The sequence below is a fragment of the Chiloscyllium plagiosum genome, unplaced genomic scaffold (genome assembly GCF_037043375.1).
Source record: "Chiloscyllium plagiosum isolate Xiang-an unplaced genomic scaffold, Cpla_swu_hap1 HiC_scaffold_2, whole genome shotgun sequence".
NCBI classification, from domain to species: Eukaryota; Metazoa; Chordata; class Chondrichthyes; order Orectolobiformes; family Hemiscylliidae; genus Chiloscyllium; species Chiloscyllium plagiosum.
The window spans coordinates 3,615,267-3,630,027 of record NW_028270140.1 but is presented as its reverse complement, the minus strand read 5'-3'; the positions used below and the strand labels follow the sequence as shown (position 1 = coordinate 3,630,027).

The window sequence follows — 14,761 nt, the reverse complement described above, 5'->3', positions numbered from 1 at the left end:
CCAGTCAACATGGCTGTGTGCATGGGAAATTATGTCTCACAAACTTGATTGAGTTTTTTGAAGAAGTAACAAAGAGGATTGACGAGGGCAGAGCTGTAGACCTGATGTACGTGGACTTCAGTAAGGTGTTCGACAAGGTTCCCCATGGGAGACTGGATAGCATGGTGAGATCTCATGGAATACAGGGAGAACTAGCCATTTGGATACAGAACTGGCTCAAAGGTAGAAGACAGAGGGTGGTGATGGAGGGTTGTTTTTCAGTCTGGAGGCCTGTGACCAGTGCAGTGGCACAAGAATCGGTGCTGAGTCCACTGCTTTTCGTCCATAAGAGGTATAGTTAGTAAGTTTGCAGATGACACCAAAATTGGAGGTGCAGTGGACAGCGAAGAGGGTTACCTCACAGTACATCAGGATCTGGACCAGATGGTCCAATAGGCTGAGGAGTGCGGATGGAGTTTAATTCAGATAAATGCGAGGTGCTGCATTTTGGGAAAGCAAATCTTAGCAGGACTTGTACACTTAATGGAGGCTTACTGAACAAAGAGACCTTGGGAGTGTAGGTTCATAGCTCCTTGAAAGTGGAGTTGCAGGCAGATAGGATAGTGAAGGTGGTGTTTGGTATGCTTTCAGTTATTGGTCAGAGAACTGAGTACAGGAGGTGTGAGGTCATGTTGCGGTTGTACAGGACATTGGTTAGGCCACTTTTGGAATATTGCGTGCAATTCTGGTCTCCTTCCTTTTGGAAGGAAATTGTGAAAATTGAAAGGGTTCAGAAAAGATTTACAAGGATGTTGTCAGGGTTGGAGAACTTGAGCTATAGGGAGAGGCTAAACAGGCTGATGCTGTTTTCCCTGGAGTGTCAGAGGCTGAGGGGTGACCTTATAGAGGTTTATAAAATCATGAGGGGCATGGATTGGGTAAATAGACAAGGTATTTTCCCTGGGGTGGGGGAGTCCAAACTAGTGGGGCATAGGTTTAGGGTGAGAGGGGAAAGATATAAAAGAGACCTAACAGGCAGCTTTTTCATACAGAGGGTGGTATGTGTATGGAATGAGCTGCCACAAGACGTGGTGGAGGGTGATACAATTGCAACATTTAAAAGGCATTTGGAAGGGTATATGAATAGGAAGGGTTTGGAGGGATATGGGCCGGGTGCTGGCAGGTGGGACTAGATCGGGTTGGGATATCTGGTCAGCATGGACGGGCTGGACTGAAGGGTCTGTTTCTGAGCTGTACATCTCTATGAGTATGTGACTCTAAAGATCTGGATGAAGGAACTGAGGGCATTGTTGCTAAGTTTGCATATAGCACAGTTAGGTGGAGGGACATGTAGTGTTGAGGCAGCAGAGAGATTGCAGAAGGACTTGGAAAGAATGGGAGAGTGAGCAAAGAAGTGGCAGATGGAATAGAGTGTGTGTGAAAGTGTGCATTTGGTAGTAAGAATAGAGGCATAGACTATTTTCTAAACAGGGAAGGATTCTGAAGCATCAAAATGACTTGGAGTCTGAGTTCAGGATTGCTGGTAATGTTGGAATTCATTTCAAGAAGGTTAGAATACAAGAGCAGAGATGTACTGCTGAGGCTGTATAAGGCTCTGGTCATTCTGCATTTGGAATAGTGTAGTTTTGGGCCCGGTATCTAAGGAAGGATGTGCTGGAACTGGAAGGGTCCAGAGGAGGTTTATAAGAATGATCCCAGTGATAAAGGGCTTGTCATATCCGGAATGATTGAAGACTCTGGGTCTGTACCTAATGGGGTTTAGAAGGATGAAGGTGGATTTCATTGAAACTTACAGAATACTGAGTGGCCTGGATGGAATGGATGTGGGGAAGATGTTTCCACCAGTCGGAGATGAGGACAGCTTCAGAGTAAAGGGACAACCCTGAGATGAGGAAGAATTTCTTCAACTAGAGGGTGGTTAATCTGTGGAGGCCAAGTCTTTGAGTGTATTTAAGACTGAGCCAGATAGCTTCTTGATTGGTAAAGGGGTCAAAGGTTATGGGGAGAAAGCAGGAGAATGGGGTGGAGAAACACATCAGCCATGATTGAGTGGCAGAGCAGACCTGATGGGCTGAATGGTCTAATTCTGCTCCTTTATTTTATGGTCTTCAGCTTTATGGCAGAAGTATCACATTTTGTTTGATAATGCTATCACAAAGTGGTTGGAATGTTGAATGTAATTTTTAAAAATAAATCTTACATGAAACATGTGCATCACTGTCTAGAATATCATCTACTGAACATTGCTAATTGGCTTTAAGAAGGTTATGGTAAGTTGTCTTCTTGAACTACTGCAGTCAGTGTGGTAAAAGGCATATCCATAGTGCAGTTAGGGAGGAAGACCCAAAATTTTGATCCAGCAAAATAAGGCAAGATAAAACAGGAAATTCCAGTGTCTACAGGAGCTTATATTGCATCTGATCACAGACATGTGTAAATACTTCTTTTAGTGAGACTTTATTTAGTAAATCAAAGATTAAAAAAAACAAAATACAACCATTGCTTATTCATAAACTAGGCAAGATGTTTTTAGACATGGGTTGTTCAGCGTTTACTAATTCTGTGTTTTTCTTCAGTTTTTAGTTCAATTTCAGTTTCACTACAAATAAAACTGGAATGATTTTGTTCATAAATAAATAGTTTTTTAATTAAGAATGTTTGCATATTGATACTGGGGACATTAATGGAAAGATGGAACAATTAGTATTTTTACATTCGAAAGGTCAGTTTATGCTACAGCATACAGTATTCAAATAACCTTTATAAATAGTGTTTACATCTTCAAAATTACCTTTTTCTTCTCTTTTAAATCATACAAGGCTAAACTGGCAAAGAGTGGTTCCACTTCAATTTCAAACCTGTCAGGGAAAGGACAAGAGTATAAGTGAGAAATTTACAAGAAACAAGTTTTCACGAGTTTCAAACCAGCTGTGTTTAAGAAACATTCCTTCTACTTGTTATAACAAAACCTGATTATAACATCAACCTGCATTAAACCAAAAAAAAAAATCCATGAACATTTGCAGCTGTTGCTTTTAAGTAGAGTTCATTTTTGAATAGTTAAAGTACATTTTGCATTCACTAATTTCATTAAACAGTCTTCTCAAATTCATATATGTCTAACTGCAACAATAATAATAATTGTTTATCTGAACTTGCAAATTATTTAGGGATACTAAATGAATACCACAGTAAACTGGAAAAGAATGTGTCATAATGTTGGAAACTATGGTAGATGGTCTTAATCATTGACAAAATAACATCAATAATACCAAAGGAGCACCATGTAAATATGCTAATATTTAAACCATGATACCATTCATTAGTTAATAAATTTTAAAAATACTGCAAATCGACAGCAAGTCAAGCAGAGGGCAAAATCTTATTGTTTTTTTTTCAGCTAATTCCGAGTGGTGTTGAGTTCATTTGGAGGGATTTCCATTCTGAGGTCTGAGAATGGGGGGGATGCTGTATCCTGAGGGGTTCTGCGGCATTATCCTTACTCTGAGCTGGTGCTCCTCAGGCTCTGCAGAACCCCTGTTGCTGCTCCTGGCTGTGTTCCTAGTCCTGGTCCTCCTAGATCTGTCCTCACCTTCTTAGGAAGGCAATGACAGTGACCAAGCAGCTGGGCGCAGGCTCGCGGTGCAAATGACCAACACTGCGAACGGATGGAATGATTGAGTTTCTTCAATCACAGAAGAGTGACCAGTGATGGAGTGTGCAGCCTGAGAGCTGAGCATATTTCTCTCCAGGGAGAGATGCTCCACCCTGAGAATGAGGGAAATGCCTCCATCCTTGCCCACCCACACACTCAGCCTGTGCTGTAACATGGAGAAGGGGCTGTACCAGCTGCGTGACCACCTCATCATCATCTTACAGTCTCTGCAGGCCTTGGAGCCTCCTCCCATCCCAGTTCCACGTTGCACTCTCAGCTTCTTGGCATTCAGTAGAAACCCAGCCTGTACCCCTCCACCACTTTTGGTGGTGATGTCTGCACTGCCCAACATACCCCTCCCCCATAGCCTACCCTGAATGATTGCGGAATGGAGCCTCAGTTCTAGATTTCCTCAGATCTCCGACTGCCCTCAGTGAGCAAACCCCCCTCCCCCCTTTCAGAGCAAGTTGTGGGTCCGACGACTGATGTCAAATGTCTTACTGATGTTGACAGAAAGCTGAATAATAATAAGTTGAGTTGGGGCATTAATAAGGCCTTTAATAAATAATAACCCCCTTTCCCTGATAACTCTCTGCTGCCTGGAAAGAAAATCATTACACTGTGTGTGAAAAGTATCAGCGCTGGAGTGAGATTCTCCTGCCATCAAGACGGGTCTTGCTAGATTTCTCAAAATTAAACAAAGAATTGCGGATGCTGGAAATCAGAAACTGCTGGGAAAACTCAGCAGGTCTGACAGCATCTGTGGAGAGAAATCAAAGTTAACACTTTGTTCAGCAACCCTTCTTCAGCTGTTCTCACTGTCTCTGGACTTATCTCACAGCATTCCAGCATCTACAGCACTTTACATTTTTTATTAATTTGCCTTTTGTTCCTACCATTAACTTGTACCAAAGAATTCCTCCAAATGACCCTGAATGTTTTCTGGAATTAGAACATTACTTTTATAACACGACAGTTATATTTTGCAAATCAGATAGATTTATAGTGAGCACATTAAAATATTTCATGTGAATGATAAAATGTGAACATTACTTTAAAGTGTGGCACTTTACATGGATCCTGTGGCCAATGTGCTCCTTTGGACAGTCAGGAATTGGCCGAATCTCCACAGCATCCTCCTAGCAACAGGAAAGAAGATGTCAAAAGCATGTTACATCAATTGCAATGAATTACTGTTTCCTCTAATGTTATCATGTGTCTAACTGAATTAAAATCATAGTGTCCATGAACATTGGGTGGCACGGTGGCTCAGTGGTTAGCACTGCTGCTTCACAGTGCCAGGGATCCGGGTTCAATTCCCGCCTCGGGCAACTGTCTGTGTGGAGTTTGCACATTCTCCCAGTGTGGAAACAGGCCCTTCAGCCCAACAAGTCCACACTGACCCTCCAAACAGCAACCAACCCAGACCCATTCCCCTACATTTATCCCTGACTAATGCACCTAATACTACGGGCAATTTAGCATGGCCAATTCACCTGACCTGCACATCTTTGGACTGTAGGAGGAAACCGGAGCAGACACTGGGAGAATGTGCAAACTCCCAGTGTCGGGAATTGAACCCAGGTCCCTGGCACTGTGAGGCAGCAGTGCTAACCACTGAGCCACCGTGCCGCCCGTAAAGAAGTACAATTGTTGATTAAAATGGTTACTACTTTCTTGAAAGAGAATTCTGAAATTTTAACAAAACAACTTTCTTTGATTTGCTAAAGAGAGAGTTTGTTTGCGTTGTATTCAACTGAAATAAGGAATAGAGTGTAAAAGTAATGTTACACCCCCACAAGTCATTGGTCAGACCGTATCTGGAGTATTGTATTCAGTTCTGGATACCTTCTGTAAGAAAGGATTTTAAAAAGAGTGCAGAAGAGATTTTCTAGGATGATACCAGGAATGAGGGAATTTAGATACAAGGAAAGATTAGAGAGACTGGGATTATTCTTCTTTGAGCAGAGAAGATTAAGAGGTGACTTTATTGAAATGTTCAAAATTATGTAGGAAGTCACATAACAGCAGGTTATAGTCCAACAGGTTTATTTGAAAACACAAGCTTTCAGAGTGCTGCCCCTTTGTCAGGTGAAGTTACCTGATGAAGAAGCAGCGCTCCGAAAGCTTGTGATTTCAAATAAACCTGTTGGACTATAACCTGCTGTTATGTGAGTTTTGAGTTTGTCCACTCCAGGCCAACATTGGCACCTCCACTGCAAAACTATGACCATTTCTGACAGGGTAAAAAAGATATTCTGTACCCAGTAGTTGGTATGTCAGTAACTCGGGGTCACAATATCAAGATTGTCAGCAAGAGAGCTCGGCGTGAGATGGGGAGAAACCTCCTTACTCAGAGAGTTGTTAGGATTTGCATTGCGGTGCCTGGGAGAGTGGTGCAGGCAGATTCTGCAGGTGGTTTCAAAATTTAGCTGGAGATTTATACAAAAGGGATAAATTTCAAAGGCTCGGGAGGTAGGGCTGGAGAGTGGGACTAGCTGGGTTCTTCTTTCAAGAGCTGGGATAGACACAATGGATCAAATGGCCTCCTTCTGCACTGCAGAAGTCTGTAGTTCTATGACAAACATTGACTATCATTTTAATATTGTTTAAATAAAGTATAAAATATTTATAACCTCATCTATTGGTGGATAGAGTGCAAATAATTCCATATGCCTGTTGGCTCTGCGTGTTTCTTCATTTTGTTTATCGAGTCCCTCTGGTGTGATGGGCTGAAGTATATTTTCTAAACGGGTATCTGGCTGCAAGCTGCGAAGGTCAAAGTCACAGGATGTCAACGTTGCCCTCCCTGGCTGATCACACAGAACCAGATGAGGTCTTGCATCATCCTGTAGAAAAAGGCACGACTGATTATCAGGCCACGGAAAGACACATAGACATATAATTGGCATGGTTACCAAATCTGAAGTGTTATTTCCAGCTTGCATTAACACAAATTCCATCTGTTTAAGCTGCTCCCACACTAAATGCAGGCTGACAGCAGTATGTTTAAACTAAGTTAATTGAAGTGCAAAGTTGTGACTGTCCTTTAAATCAGGATAATCACACTCCCAAGAGAAATCCTGAGAGTACAAAAAACAAGGAGTGTTGCAATGAAATAACTGTGCATTTACCTCTTGACTGACTGTATTGCCACTTTCTTCAGATTCAAACAACTGCTTTGGAAGAGTCTTGTACAGATCCCTCCTCGATTCAAGTCTGTTTGAACTCAGAGCCCCAATTTCTCCTTGGTTCCTGAACAACCAGGGTTACAGTTAACATCAACTTTTATCAACATAAGTGATTAAAGAGTCAATAATATTTCAAATGCTCCTGATTAACATTCATAACGCTTCCCACTTAAGGCTCAAAATTATTTTGTGAGATATTAGCAGCTATTTAACAAGAGAAAAGATGTGAGGACTTGCCAGAACTATGCGACTCATTTTGATGGGAGTACAATAGAAGTAGGGCAAATGTAGCTGTGAACGAGCCCCCTCAGGTTGTGAATTTAGTTTATGGGACTCAGGGATCACTTACGCCAAATAAAACCGCCAGTATAAGAGGGGACAGGGACTGGGGACTGAGATCCCTTAGGTTATGAGTGACCTTTCAGTCCTCATTAGGTATGGATAGTGCAAGAACATCGACCTGGCTGTGTGCCAAATGGTGGAAATGGGGAATATGAGGGGGTTGTGAATAGAACAGCACCTAGAGAAAATGTCAGAAAGAAACTATTAAAAAATTTCCCTGTCTGTAGGGAACCATTGAGATGAATGTGCTTCAGGCACACAGCTGAACAACACCAACCCCTCGATGCGTTTCTAATTCCAACTCTCCGACCCCACTCTGCCATCATCACCATGTGATAATTCATGCACTGGTATCTATGGTTGGTGGGTGCCTCATTCAGATAGAGATCGTCAAGGGCTCATGCACTTCTCCTCCTGCCTCCACATTACTCTTGGTGTTACTAGCTTGGGAAGTCCTGGTTGGGAATATTTTGGCACTTAATCCACAAACAGCACCTCATCTCCCTACAACCAGGAATGCTTGCATGCTTTTGAGCAATGTCAGGTTGAGTGTTTTGTTGTCTTGTTGATCTTTTCATGCATTTCTAAATTTTTTCCAATAGTTTTACTGTGTTCCAGGACACAGTTGGAGACTTAGGGCCAGACCATTCAGAGAGATGTTAGGAAGCACTTCCACACACACACAGGGTGGTGGGTGTTTGCAACTTGCTTCCACAAACAGCATTTGATGCTAGATAAATTGTAAATTTAAAATTTGAGAGAGATATTTTTTGTTAAGCAAAGGTATTAAGGGATATAGGCCAAAGGCAAGTATATGGAGTTAGGCCACAGATCTCACTGAATGTGGGTTGAATAACGTACTCCTGTTCCTGTTTGCCATGTACGTTTATGCTAAAGTATTAAAGATACTGGAAATCTAAGTTCAAACAGAACATGATGGAAAGGTTAATCTTATTCTCAGATATCGAGTATTGACTGGTTCACAAATAAGAATCAAAAGTGTGGTGCTGGAAAAGCACAGCCGGTCAGGCAGCATCCAACAAGCAGGAGAGCCGATGTTTTGAGCATCAGCTCTTCATCAGGAATGACTCCAAGGAGTCGACTCTCCTGCTCCTCGGATGCTGCCTGACCTGCTGCGCTTTTCCAGCACCACACTCTCTGACTCTGATCTCCAGCATCTGCAGTTCTCACTTTCTCCTGGTTCACAAAATAATGCAATTTCAAAACTCAAGCAAGTTAATATTTCACATATTATCAAACAATTGTAACAATTCCAAGTGAGTTATGATTAACTTTACAATTTTCCAGTCAAATGTTTCTGTTTTATTTCATTACAGAATGGTTACATTACCTTCTGTCGACAATGAGCCAACCCTGAGTGTAGGTCTGGACACAGTCTCGTACAAGTGGATCTAAACCAACTCTGGAAATTAAAAGGTATGGTTAGTTCTAAGAAACTTTTCCAATTACACCTGATCTTACATGTTATCAATAAAACAAATTAAAACAAATGAAAAGAAAATGCTACAGCACAAATGACTCTTGAATTTATCAGAAGAGAAAGTTTTCTCTCGATCTATTTATAATGTGTCAGTTTGACTCATTCTCTTTTCCACAAATTAAAGTGTTGTGATCAAAAAATCCTGTTGAAAGCCTTCAGGACACAATTTAGGCTCACAGATGAGTACAACACTGACAGGTTCGGCACTGTCAGATAGCTTTGTGTGCTATCACTAGGAAACTGGGAAAACAGATGTGTTCGCCGGGATGGATATTAAGGCAAAAAAAATTAATTGTTTCTGAAATATCTTAGAGAAAGTAGCACCATATTACCCTTGCACCACCGTTATGCTGAAGCAGTTATCCCTCTCCCCATCACAGTAACTCTGCACCTTTGGCTGAACGCTCTAATTTTCCTGTTTTCATGGTGTTGTAGTGAGTAAATTATTGCTGTCATTTCTTGCAACTTCTATTAGGTTCTCCTAAATGTTTTGTCTTGGAATTTCCTTTCACTTCTCCTCTGCCAGTAATTTTACAGTTTCTGCTGAGCTAACCATCGATTAACAGCAGCAGAGTGGGAGGTAGCTGGGTAGTGTTCATCATTGAATAAATAATCCAGAGGCTAATGCCTCAGACACATGTTTAAACACCACCCTGACAACTGGTGGAATTCAGACAATTAATTGATAGAATCTGGAATGGAAAGCTGGTTTCAGTTAAGAGCACTTTCTTCTTTTTTAATTCATGTGATGTGAGCTTTGCTGGCTCAATCAGTATTTACTGTCCATCCCTAGTTGCCCTTGAGAAGGTAGGGCGAGCTGCCTTACTGAACTGCTGCAGTCCATTTGGTGTCGATAGATACACAATGCTGTTTAGGTAGGAACATCCAGGATTTGACACAACAACACTGAAGGAACAGTGATATACTTCCAGTTGAGATGGTGATTGGCTTCGGGAGAACCTTGCATATGGTGGTGTTCCCACGAATCTGTTGCCTTTGTCCTTCCAGATGTCAATGCTTTGAAAAATGCTGTCAGAGGAGTTTTGGTGAATTTCTGCTGTACATAGACATAGAACAGAGAATAGTACAGCACAGGGACCAGCCCTTTGGCCTACAAGATGAAGCCGAACGTGACATCAAATTAAACTAATTCCTTCTGTCTGTCCTTTGTCCAAATCCCTCCATTCCTTGCCATATGCTTAGCTGAAAATCCCTTAAACACCCGGATTGTATCGGCCTCCACCACCCCCCTGGCAGCGTGTTCCAGACTCCTACTGCTCTCGGTTTAAAAAAACATCTCCTCTGAACTTTCCTCCTCTCAGATTAAATGCATGCTCTGTAGTGCTAGACATTTCAACCCTGGGAATAAGATTCTGACCATCAACACTATCTGAGCATCTCATAATTTTATAGGCTTCTATCAAGTCTCCCCTCAGCGTCCACCGCTCAAGAGAAAACAACCAGAGTTTTTCTCTAGCCTCTCCTTATAGTTCATACCCTCTAATCCAAGCAGCATCCTGGTAAGCTTCTTCTGCACCCTATCCAAAACCTCCACATCCTTCCTGTAATGTGGTGACCAGAATTGAGCACAATACTCTAAGTGTGGCCTAACCAAAGTCTTATAAAGCTGCAACATGACATCGTTACTCTTGTACTCAATTCCCTGACCAATAAAGGCTAGCATGTCTTATGCCTTCTTTACTGCCCTATCTGCTTGAGTGGCTACTTTCAAGGAGCTATGGATTTGAACTCCAAGATCCCTCTGTACACCAATGCTATTCAGAGTTCTGCCATTAATTGTACACTTTTCTTTAACATTTGATCTCCCAAAGTGCAGCACATTACCCGGATTAAATCCCATCTGCCATTTTTCCTACCATTGATGCAACTGATCTATACGCTGCCACATTCATCTAAACACAGAAACAAGGAAGACAGGAACAGGAAGAGGCCGTTTGACCCTTCAAGCTTGCTCCACCATTCATCACGATCATGGCTGATTGTCCAACTCAGCCGCCTAAACCTGCTTTCTCTCCATAATCTTTGATCCCATTCACCCCAAAGCTGCCTCTTGTTGTTTTGGTATCAACTCCTTTCTTTGATAATGAATTCCCCAGGCTCCCCACTCTCTGGGGGAAGAAATGTCTCCTCATCTCCGTCCTAAATGGTCCTCCCTGAATCCTCAGACCGTGATCCCTGGCTCTGGACACACCCACCATTGGGAACATCCCCCATGCATTACCCTGTCTAGTCCTGTTAAAATTTTATAAGTCTCTATGAGTTCCTCCCTCATTTGTGTGAACTCCAGTGAAAACAATCCTAACCCAGTCAATCTCTCCTCATATGTCAGTCCACCCATCCCCAGCATCAGCCTGGGAAACCTTCACTGCACTCCCTCGAGAGCAAGAGCATCCTTCCTCAGTAAAGGAGACCAAAACTGCACACAATATTCTAGGTATGGCCTCACTACGGCCCTGTATAACTGCAACAACATCCCTGCTCCTGTACTCGAACCCTCTCACAATGAAAGCCAAACATACCATTCGCCTTCTTTATCACCTGCATGCTTACCTTCAGTGCCTGGTGCACAAGGACACCCAGATACTGTTGCACACTCCCCTCTCCCAATGTACAGCCATTCAGGTAGGAATCTGCCACATTGTTTTTGCTTCCAAAGTGAGTAACCTCACATTTATCCAAATGATCCCGCATCCGCCAATGATTTGCCCACTCACCGAACCTGTCCAGATCATGCTGAAGGATCTCTGCATCCTCATCACAGTTCACCCTCCAACCCAACTTGGGATCATCTGCAAATTTTGAGATGTTATATTTTTCCCTCATCCAAATCATTAAGATATACTGTGAATAGCTTGGGTCCCAGCATTGATCCCTGTGACACCCCACTAGTCACTGCCTGCCAATTTCAAAGGACCCATTAATTCCTACAGTCTGTTTCCTCTCTGCCAACCAGTTTCCTATCCATCTCAATACACTGCCCCCAATCCCATGCACTTTAATGTTGCACAATAATCTCTTTTGCAGGACTCTGTCAAATATACCACATCGACTGGCTGCCCCTCGTCAACTCCACTAGTGATATCTTCATAGAATTCCAATAGATGTGCCAAGCACGATTTCCCCTTCATAAATCCATGCTGACTCTGCCTGATCCTGCCACTTCTTTCTAAATGGTGCGGTATAAAGTCCATGATGATGGATTCAGGAATTTCCCCATTACTGATGTTAGACTTGGTCTATAACTCCTTAGTTTCTCTCTACCTTCCTTTTTAAATATTGGGGTAACATTAGCTACCCTCCAATCTGCAGGCACTCTTCCAGAGTCTATAGAATTCTGGAAGATGACCCTTCGAGCCTGCTCCACCATTCAATAAGATCATGGCTGATTTTCTCATGGACTCAGCTCCACTTACCTGTCCTCTCACTGTATGCCTTAAGTCCTTTATTTTTCAAAAAAAATCTACCTTAGCTTTAAAAGTGTTTACTGAAGCAGTGTCAACTACTTCCTGGGGCTAGGAATTCCAAAGATTAACAACATAGATAATCTCAGCGTATAATGGGACCTTGACACGAGCTTGGGCTAAGGAGTTGCAGATGGAGCTTAATTTAGATAAATGTGAGGTGTTACATTTTGGAAAGGCAAATTGGGGCAGGACTTATACACTTAATGATAAGGCCCTGGGGAGTGTTGCTGAACAAAAAGAGCTTAGGGTGCAGGTTTATAGTTCCTTGAAAGTAGTGTCGCAGGCAGACACGGTGATGAAGAATGTCTTTGGCACACTTGCCTTCATCAGTCAGTCCATCAAATATAGTAGTTGGGATATCATGTTGCGCTGTACAGAACATTGGTGAAGCCAGATTTAGAATACTGTTTTTATTTCTGGCCTCCCTGCTGTAGGAATAATGTTGTGAAACTTGAAAGGATTCAAGAAAGATTTACAAGAATGTTAAAAAAGCAAATTACTGCGGATGCTGGAAAACTTGAAACCAAAAGAGATAATGCTGGAAAATCTCAACAGAGTTGAAAAATGTGGTGCTGGAAAAACACAGCAGGCCAGGCAGCATCCGAGGAACAGGAGAATCGACGCTTCGGGCATAAGCCCTTCTCCAGGAATGAGGCTGGTGTGCCAAGCAGGCTGAGATAAAAGGTATGGGGGAGGGAATTTGGGGGAGGGGCGCTGGGAATACGATAGGTGGAAGGAGGTGAGGGTGATAGGTCGGAGAGAGGGTGGGGGCGGAGAGGTCGGGAAGAAGATTGCAGGTCAAGAAGGCGGTGCTGAATCCGAGGGTTGGGACTGAGATAAGGTGGGGGGAGGGGAAATGAGGAAGCTGGAGAAAACTGCATTCATCCCTTGTGGTTGGAGGGTTCCAAGGCAGAAGATGAGACCCTCTTCCTCCAGGCATCGTGTTGCATTGGTCTGGCGACGGAGGAGGCCAGGGACCTGCATGTCCTTGGTGGAGTGGGAGGGGGAGTTAAAGTGTTCAGCCACAGGGCGGTTGGGTTGGTTGGTGCGGGTGTCCCAGAGGTGTTCTCTGAAACATTCCACAAGTAGGCAGCCTGTCTCCCCAATGTATAGGAGGCCACATTGGGTGCAGCGGATGCAGTAAATGATGTGTGTGGAGGTGCAGGTGAATTTCTGATGGATATGTAAGGATAACTTGGGGCCTTGGAGGGAAGTGAGGGGGGAGGTGTGGGCGCAAGTTTTGCACCGCAAAAAAGTGCATAACTTGCGCCCACACCTCCCCCCTCACCTCCCTCCAAGGCCCCATTGGATCCTTCTATATCCGTCGCAAATTCACCTGCACCTCCACACACATCATTTACTGCATCCGCTGCACCCGATGTGGCCTCCTCTATATTGGGGAGACAGGCCGCCTACTTGCAGAACGTTTCAGGGAACACCTCTGGGACAGCGCCGCCACAAAAACCTCAGCAGGTCTAGCAGCATCTGTAAGGAGAGAAAAGAGCTGATGTTTCGAGTCTAACTGACCCTTTGAGCCAAAGCTTTGACAAAGGTTCAGTTAGACTCGAAACGTCAGCTCTTTTCTCTCCTGACAGATGCTGCCAGACCTGCTGAGATTTTCCAGCATTTTCTCTTTTGGTTTACAAGAATGTTGCCAGAATTGGAGGGTTTGAACTATAGGGAGATGCTGAATAGGCTGGGTCTGTTTTCCCCGGAGGATTAGAGGCTGAGGGGTGACCGTAGAGAGGTTTATAAAATAATGAGGGGCATAGACGGGATGAATAGCCAAGGGTTTTTTCCTGGGTAGGGAGTCAAGACTAGAGGACAGAGGTTTAAGGTGAGAGGGGAAGGATTTAATAGGGACCAAAGTGACAACGTTTTCATGGAGAAAGAGGTGCATATATAGAATGAGCTGCCAGAGGAAGTGGCTTCTGGATGGGTATATGAATAAAAAGGGTTTTGAGGGATATGGGCCAAGTGCTGGCAATGGGACTTGATCAGTTAGGATGTCAGTATGGATGAGTTGGACCGAAGGGTCTGTTTCCGTGCTGTACCTCTCTCTGACTTTTATCTAAACTTCTCAGGATTTAGGGCACCTGTATTAAACTGCCTCTTAACTTTCTTGGCCCTAACAAGAACAAACTCAGCTTTTCTAGATTCTCCACATAACTAAAACCACTTCTCTCGGATGCCATTCTCGTAAACTTTGTCTGTCTAAAATCTGAAATCTCATTCTATTGACCAGCCTTTACAACATCAGCGACATCATGACATACCACCATTTTGGGAGTTCGTGTTTGGCAAATGTTTGTGAACATATTTCCTAAATTAGAGCAAGAGTGGTACATATCTGTATTACCCTTCTTCAGGGACTGAAGGGTGCACCGTTCTGCATTCTCTTGGAATAAAAGTAATTTCCAGGTCATCGTCAGGGAAGTCTCCCAGGTCTTGCTGAAGGTCAGGCTCTATAATGTTGATCTGTGACATCACAAACTCCTCAAAATCCAGTGGTACCACAGGGTCATAAAATGGAGGCTGTGTAAGCAGAAAGAGAGCTGTGGGTTATCACATGAAGAAACAAATACAC

General features: G+C 43.2%; 1 protein-coding gene across 5 annotated transcripts in view; it reads right to left on the bottom strand.

Moving 5' to 3' along the window:
- dock8 (dedicator of cytokinesis 8) overlaps positions 1 to 14,761 on the bottom strand; it is a 301,292-nt gene that overhangs the window by 185,201 nt on the left and 101,330 nt on the right. For all 5 annotated transcript variants that reach the window (XM_043718191.2, XM_043718205.2, XM_043718201.2 and 2 more), the window contains 6 exons: positions 14,534 to 14,709; positions 8,540 to 8,611; positions 6,790 to 6,910; positions 6,292 to 6,504; positions 4,709 to 4,794; positions 2,792 to 2,858 (listed from right to left, as the gene is read on the bottom strand). In XM_043718191.2, the coding sequence (XP_043574126.1) occupies positions 2,792 to 2,858; positions 4,709 to 4,794; positions 6,292 to 6,504; positions 6,790 to 6,910; positions 8,540 to 8,611; positions 14,534 to 14,709 (735 nt within the window). The remainder of the gene's footprint in view (positions 1 to 2,791; positions 2,859 to 4,708; positions 4,795 to 6,291; positions 6,505 to 6,789; positions 6,911 to 8,539; positions 8,612 to 14,533; positions 14,710 to 14,761) is intronic.